This window comes from Haliotis rubra, unplaced genomic scaffold (assembly GCF_003918875.1).
Source record: "Haliotis rubra isolate DU_JTF1 unplaced genomic scaffold, ASM391887v1 Scf149, whole genome shotgun sequence".
NCBI lineage: Eukaryota > Metazoa > Mollusca > Gastropoda > Lepetellida > Haliotidae > Haliotis > Haliotis rubra.
In genome coordinates, this window is record NW_025765436.1 from 904,845 (window position 1) to 922,056 (window position 17,212).

Below are 17,212 nucleotides of genomic sequence, written 5' to 3' on the forward strand. Positions count from 1 at the left end.
TACACTGCTGTATGTAAATATAATTTCTGAAATATAAGTTCACAAAATATTAATGAAATCCTCTCTTCTTATCCAGATTAATATTATAGAAAATACTTCAGTTTACTGTGTAAGTGTTATAAAATAATTTAAGTATCAATTTATATTTGCAATAAAAAAAAATTAATATGGTTATGCCTTAGTCTGAATCTATACATGAAAAAAAACATCCAACAGTTAAGGTTTCTTTCTTAAGACTTATTCACTTTCTGAAAGTAATGTTAAAGAGGCGGTTGGCGAGTGTTGACTTTGTCTTTGGCTTCAGCTCAGTGCATTCCACAGGGAACATGCCATACTTCTTACGCCCGGTGCGTGAAGATCGTCTCCAGCCATAGGCCATGCCATGTTCATTGGCTGTTGTCTTCTGCTTGATCGTCTGACCTGAATAAAAATGCAAATGTTCAGCACCCTCTTGATGACAATTTCATAGGACAAGAAGTTTGCAGAGCTTATGAGACAGCTGAGGTGTTATGGCCATAAGAAGTTGCAGCTTGAAGTTTGGTCAAATTGCAATGGTCAATGAAGGTCAAAGTTGTAAAGGTAAAGATGTTCCAACAATATCAGTTGGGGATACAAAGAATCATCCTGACATTTGAACCAATAATGGGGAATCTAAACTGTGAGTGAACACTTTAAATGTTGCTATTTCTCTACCCGTTGAAGCTGAAATGTGTCCCATTCCACAAAGTGAACTTACCACTGCAGCAATTGTAAGTCTATGTTAAAGTATGGTAGTTATAATCACCTTAGCATTAACATTGCTTTGTGGAGTAGGGCCTAGAACAAAATTCCTTTCCCTTATGTCAATGTTTGATTATCCTATAAAATGTCCATGAAAAACAAGGGAAGGTAAACTGTGATCACGAGAAATTTAGGAATTCATACTGTGCAGATGTCAACAGTAGTAAATAATTAAACCTGAGAATACTGGACCAATAAAGGAAAAGATTTGTACCAATTTTGAGATCTTTCAGATCTTTTGGACCCTTTCCATTGTAGTGACGAATGACCTTGACTTTTACGTTTGTCATCTTAGATGTTCCACCAGGGGCATAGAATGGAACATGTTCGTCCTCACTGGAGGAAGCTTCAGGTGACTTTCTGCGACGTTTCAGTTTCTCTGGAATATCAATAAAAGATATGGATATAGCATGAAAATGTTACCATCGATTTTCAACAGGTGCAGTTCAAGTTTTCAATGAAATGTTTCAAAGAGTGAGGTACAACCAAGCAATTAACCAAATGAAAACTGTCCTTTTTGCTAATCAAACAATACAGTAGAAGCCTGCATGACCAAAACAATCCAGGCAAAATGTTATCTCTGTGCTACAACTTTTGTTCAGGCATAACAATAACCTTAGTGCAGCATTCAAAAGACTTCTGAGATTCGAACCATGGACATGCTGATCTGAAGTGAGACACCCTGTTCACATGACCAAAGAGGATAAACCAGTCAACAAGCTGACAAGGTAAAAATCACCTGAGGGATGACAACACACCATACTACATTTGCATAATGATCATTTCAGACAAGTTGGTCCAGGTCACACACTGTTATCACCAGATCCTCATGTTGTAGTTTGCTGGGGACCAATTTGTCCAACTGGCCATGGGGTTATATCAGAGGGACACAAGCTGACTACTCACTCTCAACAAAGGCAGTTGCAACATCCCTGAGTGTAGTGGGTGGAGGGGATGTGAGTGGATCTATTGTTCTCCTTGTGGGCCTGATCTGTGCCCACCACAGCTGGTCATCCTTGAGGTCCTGTGCTACTGGGGCAGTCTGGTGCTGCAGTGGTGGCAGAGTGGGACGATTTGGAAGCAGATCTGTGGGAGTCACTGTAACATAAGGGAAATGTCTACAACTCTCAAAGCTGGTTTGTGCTGTATTTTCATGCCATCAGAATAGCATTTGAAAAATATAACTTACAAGTCTGCTTTTCTAAACTACCATTGCTCTGTTCTTAACTGTAAATTAGGATGAAGATGATGATTTCTTTACCTAGGCAGTTATTGTATGGTTCAAAACAGATAAAACAATCAAGAAAAGATCATGCTGACTTTAAAGCCAATAGAATTTCACTGACAGATGTATTAGACTTGCAGTTAAACATATTTCAGAATCTTTGATATAGTTTAATCAGATTAATGTGATCACAAACAATCAGTTATCCTCCACAAAAGAGACTTATGAATGGCAAATACTTACAGCTCTCTACTGTAGCTTCCACAATGCTGTAATTGAGAAAGTTTACACTGGATAACAAAAGATGTGTTGTTATGAAGTAATAAGCCATGAGAAAATTTGAGGTAAAATTACTTGATGCAATTTAATCATGGCAATACCCAAATCTTAAAATGTCAAATATTTAAGGGGTCCCAGGGTTCATATTATTGCAGCAAATATCATTAGCTTCAGGACCCATTTAAATTTTGAATACTTCATATAATAATTCATTTTTACAGAGTTATGAAACCTTCGCCCATGAAATAGTGACAATAGACATACTAAATTGGAGTAACTAGCTTTATTTGTAATCCCTATAACGTTTTGCACCATGCAGATACACCAGCTTACATTTGAGATTCCTGCTCTTCCTCAGACTTCTCTTGCTCTTCTTCCTCATTGTCAAATTGGTGAGGGACATACTCCTAAAATGGATTGAAACAAATTAATCACACACTCTAACAGTGATGAGCCAGTCTTAATTTCTGTTTTCAATGATTAATCTGTTATCCCACAAAGGGTGAATGATGGACTGAAGGAAATGTTTGATATAATAGTTTCCTATAAGGAAGTGTCTTGTATGTAGAATTGATTATTGATGTATGTCACCATTCTGTAATAACAAATACCCTTCATCCAACCTAATCAATTAATATATACATGAAGTAATTAGGGGCACTGTCAAGCATATACGTAGCATCCTTGAGTCCAACTCATGCATGTAGAGAAACGAGACCACTCTGAATGAACAAGAAACATTGTCATGTATAGATAGGCCTGTACCTGGAAGCTTGGGATGTCATAGTCTTTGAGGAACACCTTATCATACTTCAGTATCTCCTGCTCCAGTTTGAGGTTGTTCAGGCTCTGGCGCAGCTCACTTGTGTATGTCTCTCTGCTACTCCTAGAACAGAAAGTGAAATTCTAGTTAAATACCTACTTTTTTAAGCAGTGAAATGGAAAATATTTGAAAGATCAAGTCCTTTCACGTTCAAAATTGTTGCAAGTATTTGAGGAAAGAAATTTCTGTGGACTACCAACTGAACTCTTGAAGCAGACGTTTTCGTTTCAACTGGAAAATATGTAACTGACATGTGCACTTCAGCAGATGAACTTGTGTTTCTTGCACAGGTCTAAAACTCTGAAAGTTTTGGTATCTTATCAACATATATCCTGGCACTATTATCATTTAATCATATTTGCCCTTTGCAAGTACACTGCAGTCAGCTTACCTGTCATCTTGAAGCTCAGAAATCTTAACAGTTTCCTGGAATATGTTCCTCACATGTGTGAGTCTTTCCTTCTCAAGTCTGTCAAAGTCACGCTTTACTTTCTTCATGCTCTGTAGCATAAAAATAATACTTTGGCATCAGGGAAGGTGCATCATTTAGTGTGTAAGTTTGTTATACTGCAGCTATGTTCATTTTGTTTCAGAGTACCAATTTTAGTAATGTATGGTTTAGGTAAAAACTGAGTTATCACAATCTGCCATGAATCGATGAAGTAGATTTGCAGAGGGAATTTATCTGTTATTCTAAACTAATTGCCCAGGAAGCTAGGGTGGATGAGTGAGTTGAATGGCTGACTTTGTGTGCTGGAGATTAGGTGCCTTATTCTGAGTGTGTGTTAGAATCCCAATGTAGGCTCAACCCCCAACGTACTAGAATCTGTACTTAGCTGAGAATATGTAATACCAAATATAACACATTTTACATATGACCCCTTTCAAGAAGGCATTGTGTATTCATGCTATAGCTATATCAAAGTACAGACTGCTGACTGATACAAATGGGCACTAACTGTAAATATTAGCAGGTCCTCATCTTTCTGGAGCCAAGAGCCAAATGTACATCAGTTATGATGACTCATGCATATGTTACTTGAGAAAAAGTTTTCAAACATTAATCCTATACAGTTATAATCATTTAACTCACTTTGAGATAGAGAGGTCTTTCTTCTTTCTCCTGTTGCAGACGCTGCAGGTACTGGAAGCGTGCTCTGTCAGCATCGTCTTGAAGACGAAGTATCCTGGAGTCCAGCTCGCGATACTTTTTGGAAGTCTTGCTGCGGTACTTCTTTCGCTCCATCTCTTCCTTGGCATCTTCAAGTCTCCTCATCCTCTCATGATAAATCTGAAGAAAAACAGTCACTTTGATTAATCCTGATGTTAACTACATCTGAAAAGAGTCACTCACTGTATGTCCTGCAGCAAGAACATGGTGATGTAAACCCTGAAACAGATTCGACAGTTATACATGCTAAATGATAGTAAAACAGTCATGTGCATGTACAATTGATCCTGATCTCTGAAATATTATAATAATAATATGATTCTTGATTTCTTGTTTATGTGGAAACAGTTAAACAGTTAATATGTTGGCAACTTGCTTACCCTTTTGGCTGTGCTGATGCTCTCCTGGATGATCTTATGCCTATCCTGAGTTTCTTTGTACAACTGGAGGATCCTCTCAGCTTTCTGATGGATTGGTGACTTCATGTAGCTATAAACATAACAGTATCATTGAATCAAGTTAATCACAGTTGTATACGACAATTAAGTATCTTACCCTACATTCTTTTAACATTGCATGGACCATTGCAACAGTTATGTTCTCTTTACCAACAAGTTTAATTTAAAAGATGAATGAATTTAGCTACACTGAAACAGGCATTGCAACTGTCCACGTGTTAATCTTTGGACAATCTATAGTATTCTGTGAGTGTATCCCCATAATTCCTTTAAGGGTGTTATCCTGGGGTCTTAAGAACATTATCTTTTGCACAACAATTCGAATTCCTGCCTAAGTTTGGTCTGGAATCACTGACTAAACTATTCAACTGATCTGCATCATAAACATAACAACCCTAATGGCTAGGAATGTCTGTCGTTCTCTGAAATACTTATGTGAATATGCCTATCAGTGTTTTAGAATAAAATCATAGCATGCAAACACTGAAACACTTTACAATAAATTATTATTTTGCAGATTGTCTGGTTTATAGTTTCTCCATATTTCCTTCACATCCAAGTTGAACCTTGGCCAACATTGTTAAAAGACTTTCACTGTAGTTAGTTATAACTGTTATGGACGCTGGTACTACAAAGAACACTTGTCCCTAATTCGATAACAATATGTATCAAATGAGTTTCTACTTACGCGCGTAATTTTTCAAGTGGACCGTCATAGGATCCGAGCTCATTCTTCACACGATCGTGAATATGTGCAGTCTTCAGATTCTCCTCAATGATCAGCTGCCATAGGTGTCGCATTGTTCCATACTCAAGATCTGTGTGATAATGGTCCAAGTGTTCAGGACAGAATACTTCAGAGCTGAGGGAGTAGTCTACTCTTTCACACATAGAGTTATTTCCCCTTAGGTTAGATATTCTCAAAAACTAGTCTGGAAGTGGTAAATTTAAACAATATGCGATCCTACCCTACACGTATCTCCAGCAAGACAAATAGCAATATGGGGTACATAAAATAAAACAAACACAAGGTAAAAGGAACATTTATCTAAAAAAAATGATCATGTTTCGCCATTGTCCACCTTACCGACGGTCTTGTTCAGTGTCTTCGTCCATCCATCGGCAAACTCAGACATGATAGTGGAAACTTGCGCCTCCATTTGTCTGCGAGCTTCCAGGAACTGGGTCATTGTATTCATTGAACTGGGAAACAACATAGGCAGCCATAAAACACTGAGTACGATAGTGTTGTTTCGCTGCACCACAATAATATCATTTTTTAAAGTTCAATGGCATTTCAATAACGCTAAGACAAAGCATACTTGTAAGGCTTACTAAGCTAATCACATTTTATAAGAACAGCTGTCACTTACTTTGAGCCAATGGTGAATCTTTGAAAGGCAGTTTCATGTAGTACCCTAGGCTTATGTTCTGGCTCCGGGTTTTGATCCATGTCGTGATTACTCATTTTGAAAATCCCGCCACGTAAAGGCGTCCGATCAGCTGGCGAGTCGCAATGGAAATGAGCTGGGCTTGCGACAATGGCGTGACGTCATAGGAACTCAGTGCTGATTGGTTGACACGGCATGACTGTCACGATGTCACTGAATTCATATTTTTTCATTGGCTGACTTAAGCCCCGCCCAGCGTTACTATGATGAATAATAGTAGGCACACAACTTATTTTGTTTGTTTACTAAGTAATTGTTTCTGAGTTACTTATTTATATTGCTCTTTACTGTTGTTTAAGAGTTAAGATCGAATTCTCCAGAATGACTGCAGTATGCCACTCCTCGTGAGGAAAATATTAGTTTGCAATTCTAACTGTTCACGTTGTAAATTCCCCATTAAAATCCTCGATATATTTTGGCAATTGTACTAAAAATAACTGTAAAATCCTAAAGATATGACCTACAAAGTAACATCGATATATTTGCCAAACGTCATTTTGATACAAAAATATGAAAAATTAAAACAATAAAACAGAGAAACGAAGTATAACAAAACCGGAACATAACAGTTCAACTTCACATATGAGATTGGCTTATTTATTATTAAAATCTGTTTCACGATCCATACATGTTGAGGCAATACAATGTTAATGAGCCACTTATTAACAATCCTAACGCCGGCGACCCGGGTTCGATTCCCGACACGGGCACAATGTGTGAAGCCCATTTCTGGTGTCCCCCGCCGTGATATTACTGGAATATTGCTAAAAGCGGCGTAAAACTAAACTCATTCACTTCTCCTACCCAGAGCTCCATGCGGCAAGCCAGCATAGTATCTCTGCCACAGGCCAGAAAAATGTGACGATTCGTCACATCTTGCACCGTCCAGTCAATATAATGTACATATTTCTTAACTCTTTTATCTTTGACGAGCCTAAACATCTAATTAAACATCTTTGATAGAATGGCTTAGTTTCACTGAGAAAATTCCTAAAACATGTAACACTATTTCGATTTGCGTAGCGATCCTTTGTTTACGTAGGTTGTACGGCTCCACGTGCTGTCATCTAAGCCGACAGCACGCGATGCAACCAGTTTGTATCTAAATATGTACTGTCATAAATGTTACTGTCGCAGTTGTGGAAGAATATATATGTAACACTGTAAAACATTGTAAAGAGCGCGCCGAAAAGCTTGCGTAAGGCCAGTCTCTTCTTATTATGACTATGCGCGTTTGTTTACAAACAAGAGAAAAGTCCGGTCACGTGATGTGCAAATTAGCCTGTGGCAGTGATGTTATGTTAGTCATCAGTGCGCCGGAGCATCATCGTAAACACATCACACATGAAATATAACCAGTGTTATGCTAGTGATATGCTTCATCTTTTACGTGGGTTAACACGTACCTGTAAACGCTATGTGTTGCATACCTGTTGATATTTTTAAAGGGGGCCAGGCTTAGACTTTATAACAGTCCCTGCGGTGAGCCGCTGGTAATATCAGTCTTACAGCAGTATGACAACTATCAGACATGTTCATATGGCAGACGCCGGGCCCGAGGTTGTGGTGACAGATGTGCTCTTGTTTAGATATGAGAACCATTCTGCAAAACTCTACAATCACCTTTATAACTGTTTATCCTTCTTAATACATGCAGTGTTCCCATACGCCCCAAATGCCATATCTCGTCCTTAGATTCACGCAGTTGAATAAAAAACAACTATTGTTTTCTATGGAATCCTAAAAGGGACATTGTCGCGTTGTCCCGCTTTGGTTAATTTTGACACTTTTGCCGTTTTAGTTAGTGCGATAACGCGACAGCGTCCCTTATATGCTTCCATAGATTTCGACTGGCTGACTGAGTATAGTTTTACGCCGCGGTCTGTAATAATCGAGTCTGGACCAGACAATCCAGTGATCAACAGCATGAGCATCGATCTGCGCAATTGGGAACCGATGACATGTGTCAACCAAGCCAGCGAGCCTGACCACCCGATCCCGTTGGTCGTCTCTTACGACAAGCATGGGTTACTGAAGGTACATTCTAACCCGGACCTTCACGGGTCCATAGCTTTCGGTACTACTAACACGATGACACTAAATCCCAAAATGAACCAGCGCTCTAACTATGAAGCTACAATTTTACACGCCACACATGACACAAGCCACGAGGGTTAGGATGCGCACCAATAGCGTGGAGAAGAGTCGCCCTGTATCATTCTAATTTCCTATGCTAATTGCTTAGGTCGATGTTCACTACATTATCTGGTCACGACTCAATTAATTACCAGCCGTATAAATGGAATGTTGCTGAGTACGAAAAACAAAAACAACCCTTTCAAATACTGGTATTTTACCGAGCCCGTCTACTCTTATACAAAATTCTGTTTGGTAATAATAAGTGAGTGTCCACTCTCATTATTCGGACTGGACGTAGCTTCGTGGTCACGAGGCGAAGATCTACTTCAACTGCCCATGGTGATTAGACGCTCACAAGAGTTTTATGGAATTGTATTAATTCAGGAAGAACCGTAATTTAAATTTTGCCCAAAGAGAAGGCTTTTGCTCAACCTTCGAAAACAATATACGCCAGTTATGCACTTCAAAACTGGCGTATATTGTTTTCGAACGTAGTTGTCACCAGGATATACGGGTTATAGATTATATGCTCCACAGTCGGTGACTTGGTGCACTGCGTCGCCCACTCCGACGGCGTGGAACGTTGCTCACGTTGTGGATCACTTGGTTGTCTATACCCAAGACCCAGACTTACTTACATCTTGTGGTCATAAAGGAGGATTGTTGTTCCGATATTTTCCACTACATATCCCTTATATTCCTCCTTTTGCCTCCATTTTATACAAAGGGCAATTAGCACTCAACTGATACAAAGCACAACTCCGTACACAACACATGTGTTTTGCTAAACCCAGACCTTACGTGTAGATACAGATAACACCTTAGTTATTGATGTGTATTGATCCTAGATTCAGAGCGATGAACACATGTGACATATGACAATATGATCGTGCTGTTTACGATGATGCGACATCGGTATGCAAGTTAAAATCAATATTTCAATATTCATATTACCTATATATTTTTTCCTTTTAAAAGAGGTTCTGAGGTCGATAATCCTCTGTTTAAAGAAGCAACACTGCCTGCATATATTTCAAGCTGCGTTAACGCGAGGCCACGTCACACCAAAAGACGTTAAGAAACGGTACTTGTTGTCTGCCTGACGAGTGGCACAAAGGGATAAATTAAAGCAGGGCATGGTGGGCTTGCAGTCAAAGTACTGTGTCTCAGTGGACTATTCATGTTAAACTATGGCTTGGTATCGCGGGTATCTCAGAGGGTAACACCACCATAAGCAAAAGCATCCATACTACAATTTTAAGCATGCTGTTTTGTTTTGCTTGCTTGTTTATTATTTAACGCCACACTCATCAATGTTCCAGCTTGTGGCGGCGGTCTGTAAATAATCGAGTCTCAACCAGACAATCCAGGGATAAACAGCACGAGCGTCGATCTACGCAACTGGGATACGATGAAATGCATCAATGAAGTCAGAGAGCCTGACGACCCGATCCCGTTTGTCGCCTCCTACGACCAGCGTGAGTTGCTGAAGACCAATTCTAACCCTGACCTTCACGTATTTAAGCATGATGTTGAAGTGCAATAATCTTGAACATGGCGCTGAGCCACATTTCGCCACACCTTTGCACACACTAAGTCACTCATATCTGAAAGTTCTCTGTAATTCTCCTTCTCCTCCCACATACAGACCGTGAATGCAACACGTTCAAAGAACTCATGAGAGTCCATCATAATTTGGATGGATTTAGATGCCAGAATTTCTTCCATTTAAATTTCCGGAAAATGAAGAATTAGGATTTTATAGACCTAATAGGTAAACATTTTCATTTCAGACACAAACTTTTTAAATATCGATAATACGAGGTGTCACTCAAAGTATAAGAATAAATGAAAGTCTTGGCATTTGGTCATCGATTGTGGTGACATCGACCACTGTTTTCACTTTTACATTTCTTCTTGTCCGATCGATCTGTCGTATGTGTATTCTTTGAACTTATTGATTTAAACCCAATGTTTGCACTGGGTTATTTATTCTACCACCATTGTCACGGCTGTACCCAGGGACCTCACGGAAAGATCCAGTCTCACACATGGAAGTCAAATCCACCTCCGTCTCTGTGGTAGTGTTTTACAATTACCCGATTATACCTTATAGTCCAAGTAGTAGATGATAAACTACTTGATAAATGTGACGACAATTTGCGACCACTTAACGGCTGTAAAAAATATAAATACTCTGAAAATTGTAAGAAGCATTTATGAAAAGAAAATCCCCAATATTAATAACTGGAGTAACAGTAAATATCGTTGCTGGGTCGGATTCCTGTTAATACATGCTTAAAGAAAGCCCAAGTGTTGAGATTAGTGGTAACTTGTTTCGATGAGCGTACCTCCATGGCACGCCAATAGGGAACTCGATCGATGCAGCATCGATACACGTCAGCTTATCAGCTGGGGGCCATATAAACAGCCATGTTCTTCGAAACTTCAGAGGAGAGTCGATCTTGTGAGGATGTAGGTTTTATCAATACATATTAACCACGGGAAAATCGTTGCTAGCATAAAGAAGCGGGAGGCTGATAAGACAGGCTGGGGAGAAAAAAAGCCTGTTTGGGCAGCGTTGTTTCTTTAGAATTTATTCATGACAAACCGATACCTGATCCACGATTTTGCCATACAGATTGATTTTTAAAAGAGCCCTTCAAATTCAGAGCAGTCAACTTCCTGTGAAGTTCAGAATCAATAACGTCGCCATTTGCTGAGAATTTGTCGATCGCCAAGGGCTGGATTTTTGCAAATTACCAATGTGCTGCCTTACAGGAACTGTCATAAAATATTAACTTTGAGTTCAGTATGGTTTCCTTGATATGTCCATGAGATGGTACAATGCTGCGTGAATATATGTGGTCACCTGCACTGGAGGTCCCGTTAGGTGAAGATTCTAATTAGCCACCAAACGTCGAGAACTCCAAATTATCAAAGGAGTCACCGAAACACTGTGACCCAGCCGGTTCGCTGGGTATGCTGAGTTGGCACTACACTGTCGCGTCAGCGCAGCATACCCGAAGAACCAGGCTGCATTGTGATACGCATATCTGATTTCCGTATCCGGAAAACGAATGTAATATTGATGAATTCCAAATGCAAAGTAATAGAGCTGCACTGTTATATCATTGTGGATATTTAATACATACTACGTTTCATGGCATCAACACTTTCGAGGGTGGGTTTTGAGTTCTTTTGATAAGATCGTAATTTCAGATAATAATAAATGAAGCGGACTCGTTTTAGAAATCTGATATCCGATTTCCCCCAAGAATCCGCCCATGTCCACCTGACGCGAGAGGTCCATAGATTTCCACACAGAAATGTATTCATTTCTAAGCAATAATTTCTAACCTAACAATAAAGCTAGTAGCATACCAGAATAATGGAATCTCAAGAGGTTTGTTAGGAATGGGTCCCATGCAGGATCCGCTGATCACGGGTTTGAATCCCAGACTTCCTCCGATTAGGATCTTGGTTTGTAAGCACCATACCCGTTTGGTCGGTTTTATCCAAGCTTCTTCTACATTTGGCTCTTGGGGTTGTCCATCCAAGCCACCCGGGCTAGTCGCACATCCTGACCAACCAAGCCTCACTCTGGCGACATCCTGTTTATGTAGGGGACGTAACCCAACTTAGTCTCTGAGTATGAGGTAACATACTTCTACTTGCTATAGTGCTAACCCAAAAGGCCCGGGTTCGATTCCCAACAGGTCACTATATGTCGGCCGTGGAGTTGTACGGAAATTGCTAAATGCAGTATCAAAAGTCATAACACCCTTTGCATTGATACTGTTCATTTTGTGGCATTAATGTTATCCATAACTCGTCTCGTGTCCAAAGGTTGAAATTGTTAGTACTATATATATATTAAGGAGGTGAGATGAAATTGGGTTTAACGTCGTGCTTGAGAATATTTCGCTCATATGACGACGTGCATGCGTGTGTATGTGTATGTGCGGCTGCTTGTACTAGCCCAGACTTAAGCTGGTTTTATAGTGCTAGCCCACTGAGATACCATGCCGCAGTGAAACATGAATACCCCACTCAGACACAGTATACTGACTCCGAGCCGACCAGTCCTTGTTGTACCCATTAATGCCGAGCGCCAGGCAGGGACCATTCTCTTCCCACAGAGGTTACTTGTCATATCTTCCTACGTAACCTCTGTTCTAATACGGCCATATTTCCCGGTTCTCGTAAAATCCCCTAGCGGCAAATATCCCCCATCTGCCGGGGACTTGTGTTGATGTTACACACAAGACGTTTAATGGCTAGCTTGTCCGTTGTCAACGAGGGCGATGGAGACGCCACTGATCCGCCATAACATGACTGAGTTCTGTCTAGAAGAAACGTTTGCGCATCGCGCAGGGGAAGAGGTTTAGTTTTCTCGAAGTTTACGGAAATTACCGAGGGCTTGCGAATGATCACTTTTGAAACAACGTCGCTGATTGCACAACTAAATCTGATTGCCTCCAGTCACGAGTCTTGAACGCTCACACCATGAAAGGGCCGTATTAGAACAGAGGTTAACGTAGGAAGATATGACAAGTAACCTCTGTGGGAAGAGAATGGGCAGGGACCAACAAGTACCATATTTTAACGTTTTTTGGTACGACGCGGTCGGGGATCGAACCCGCGACCTTCCGCTCTCCGAGTGGACGCTCTAACCACTACACCACGGAGGCGGTTATATATTAAGGAAGGATTACTACATGGCTTAGTATTTCCGCTTACAAAGTTGACATTACGACGTGTATTCATTTTAGTTTTGTGATGGATGTATTCATTCTTCATTGATGATATTATTTATATGCAGTCACTGTATTACATTTCCTCGTTTTGATCTTCGATTATCATTATATTTTGCTCAATCGTTTCGTATGCCCTGGTTTGGCAAGCCAGTGCTCATAAATTAAATACAGGTGACCTGTAATAGTCAAAAGCTTGAAAATGCAATGTATTTTAAACGTGTTGATTCTCGCTTCGCGGTTTAGGGGTTAATAACGCGAGGTTTGATACCGATAACAATTCGTATTGGATTGTATTGTGTGGCGCTATAACGTGGTCATTTTTAATCAGAAAACTACCATTCCAGTTGTGATACATATTGCAAAAGCCTGTCTCTGAAACAGCTCAACTCATAGTTCCAGTTATGCATAAGCCCCAACACAAGAACAACTGTTTCTTCATCGATCCTTGCACGAATTTTCTTCACATTTGATGCCGCTTATAGAATCACGTAAAATAGCAGGGCTTAATAGCATAATCATTTATTTATCACAACTATGCACAAATTTCTCTTTGTTACTTTTTTTCTGAATAAGCACTCCTTGGAAAGACAAGTATTTGTGACGTGTCGATAGTCGTTAGGCTTTGTTTACTGGATATGTTTAAGGGTAGCCATCAATAACAGTTCGCCGGACAAGGATTCAATGCCGCTTCGACGTGCCCTAGGAATCTATCATAATAGGAGTTGTGTGGAACATATTCTTTCGTGTCGTATGTCTTACAACAATAAGCCCCATCGATCTGACTCGATCAATTATTGGTGATGTTGTATCGAATCGCCGGATATCAGAGGAAACAGAAACGACGGCTCTTCAGCCATGTTCAGGCAAGCAGGTAACAAACAGCATGTTTTGTTGCTCCACAGACGTTCCGAATGAATTCCGAATGACGCAGTATCATTACTAACATATTTGAACTACTCAAAGTCTACAATAATAAAAGTATATGTTTCTTCGACACTAGTCCGTGCCAGATGAGTAAAAATGAGCTGAAAATAGATTATTCTAGATACTGTGTCTTTTATATATACAGTAAACTGTTTATAACGAACCAACGGATATGACGAAGTTTTTGGTCGAATGCGTGTCACGAACTGAAATTAGTGGTCGGTTTGAGTTCGTTATAAACGTAGTGTATTGTAATTACAACTCGCCATGCATTGTCATCGTCTAATGCGCAGATATTTACTGCGCAGAGTGGCGTCCTTTGGGCACGACAGGAACGTATGATCGTAGTTTCGAATCCCGGTTTTTCCCGATTATGATTTTAGGTTTGTCAGCAAAATATTCCTGCTCGTTTCAACATTGTAGCAGCCGCCCTAGACCTGCATATCATCGGGATTTCCTCCCGTAATAGACTGACACGTCGTGATAGAACTGAAATAATGTTCAAGGCACTGTTATAACCGACTCACTCACCGTTGGTCAAACGGAGGATGAGGCGCATATAAAAGTATGTCGGTTTTGATGTAGTCTGTCTCCCAAACACTAAAGAATAAATTGAATAATGAATCCGTTTCAAGTCTAAGTGAAATATAGCATTATTCTGACTTTATGGGATTTTATTATTATTTATCTTATACATATCTTATTTGTAAGTGTGTTTCTGAGATAAGTCTGATTTGATCCACAAATCGCCACGTCCACATTCTTCAGTGACGCTTCAATATCAAGTATATTAAGTTGCCATTGCATAATGATAAATGCCATGAAGTCAACAACCACTTACAAGAGACGGCCCACTCTCCCATCACACGTTGCCGTGTTCATGAGTTTTATATAAAAATAAAATAAAAATATCTAAAACCTGCGTTAATTCTTCAATTCTAACTGGCATTTAATTATATATTTGTAATACTGTTCTACTAAACGAGTTCTACTGAACCAATTCTGTTCCCCAAATATTCCACAACCTTTCAATGATTGTTCTGCCTATATATAGCCCTTTATATGAAATTAGCCCACATCGTTTCCGTTAAACACGGACGAGAAAAAATCATTTCAAAGTGGCAAATGTATAATGTCCACTTCCTGTTCGGTACTACACATACTGCATTCCAAAATGAAAAACTACCTTCAGGTAGTAATGGTAGCCACACACTGTTATGCTAATATGCATAATAAAATTTGAATTAGCGGAAAGAGAATGTAGTGTTTGAACGACTTGAATAAAGACTTCTGGGGCTGCCAATTTCTTTACGCCGAGTGGCCCTTCAACGATTAATTCACAAATTCAAAATACAGATATTGATATTATGTTACGAATTCATTATGAAATAACGGGCGATCGATTGTCACGTTACCTGAATATGCCATTGCAAGCTTCTTGTTCACTGATGTATACCATTAGGCGGGGATGACAACTGGCGCGAAACTTTCTCTGAAAGATCACGAAAAGTAAACACGGTGAAATAATTACCTTACTTACATGACCTGTTCTTTGTTTGTGAACAGTTTGGTACAATGAATATTACTGTGCACCCCTCGGAACACACTATAGGCCTATGCTGACGTACAAAAGAAAGTCCACACCTGGTGCTTTGGGATTTGTTTCCAAAAACCAACGACGCGGTCGCAAATGTTTTGAGAAGTGTTTGATTGTGACTTACAAGTACAACATTGTGTACGTGCTGCCTAAACACCACAGATATCTTTATCTAATGCAACGTTTACAGCGCCTGACGTTCCTAGCCTTCGTAGACGATTCAGTCGATGTGGACGGGTTCATGACACGCCCCGACATCTTCGACAGGTCCGGATGCTCACAGCATTCAGGCGTCTCATCGCTGTGTTCCTGCTCATGCGGTGACCAACGCAGTTGATGCTGATAGCGTCACTGTGAGCATCCGGTTGCGCAGATGGAGAATGCGCTGCGTCTTCCAGTTCTGGGACTATCAGATGTTTGGTCATTTTCATTAGTCTAATCAGGGATACTCTACAACATAGTCTCCTTATATAGTCTCCCTGGTCCAATGATGGTCTGGCTTCTAGCCTTCTACAGCCGAACGTTCTGTCAATATGGCTGTTCGAAGGCCCTTTCTTCCACATTCCAAAGACTTGTTCTCGCTCCTCAGCTGATATGTTGGCATTTTAATTGGCGGTATACATGTTTCAGGCATACGTCGAACAATTTCGGTCGACTGTGTTTCATACTGTTGGCTGTATACGTGCGATTCAACACAATCACGATTTTTACGATATTTTAAAAGTCACTATCAAAAGACTTTTCCAAATATTTACCCTTTTCTGTTGGGAAAGACAATTCCAAAACACCAGGTGTGTACTTTCTTTTGTACATTAGTTTACATGTTTTTCTGCGCCCATTCTGAAAGTTGAACCTATTTACGCACATTTCTGAGTAGAACGAAGCCCCGTGAAAACCATTTTCCTGCCTCAGGCCTTACCAAGGGAGTGGACAATGTCCACACTATCTTTTGACCTACACTCACGTGGGCCCATGCATCGACCCTTGGAAAAAATACTTCCGATAAACTTCGCCAGCGTTTAACGATCAGGAACCGTTCTAATCCTGCCATCTGTGCGGCGGATTTGTCATTATAGACCCGTACTTTCATGCGTATGTTTTATCGATATTTACCATTAATGATATATATTTAACTACCAATTTGATCCAAATACAAAGAGCTCTAAATCTATCCTTGTGAACTGAAGCCAACACCTGACTACCTCAAAGATAGGACTTCATGCATGATGAAAAAAGTGTTCCACTTCATACGCACATAGCAATACAGTCAACAAACGATGTCCTCGTGATGATAGGTTGACCATGAGCATGATAAATATTTCATGTTGCCTTTCCATTACACTTTGTATTGAAACATGTGTAGAACATCAGTATGTGTTGTTCCACGGTGAGTTAACGAGCGTCGCTGTTAATGTTCATCACAAGATATACCGTTAAAAACAAATTAGCGCATTGTTGCTGGAAGACAAAAGCTGGTGATATGTCAATACCTATTAGACTGAAGGGTACCTGGTTGTTTAGTGTTTGCTTGCTAGGCGTAAACTGGGTTTGATTCCCACGGGTGTAGTATCCGTGAACATCATGTTTCATTGTTGTCCTCTATAC

General features: G+C 40.0%; 1 protein-coding gene across 1 annotated transcript; it reads right to left on the reverse strand.

Annotated features, from left to right (window-relative positions):
* Positions 1–241: 241 nt before the first annotated feature.
* LOC124269973 (inner centromere protein A-like) lies at positions 242–6,189 on the reverse strand. Its single transcript, XM_046704971.1, has 12 exons — positions 6,110–6,189; positions 5,824–5,939; positions 5,425–5,554; positions 4,659–4,767; positions 4,201–4,398; positions 3,499–3,608; positions 3,050–3,170; positions 2,618–2,691; positions 2,249–2,274; positions 1,687–1,878; positions 995–1,159; positions 242–420 (listed from the first exon to the last, which is right to left on the reverse strand). The coding sequence occupies exons 1-12, from the start codon at positions 6,187–6,189 to the stop codon at positions 242–244; spliced, it is 1,500 nt and encodes a 499-aa protein (XP_046560927.1).
* Positions 6,190–17,212: the final 11,023 nt, after the last annotated feature.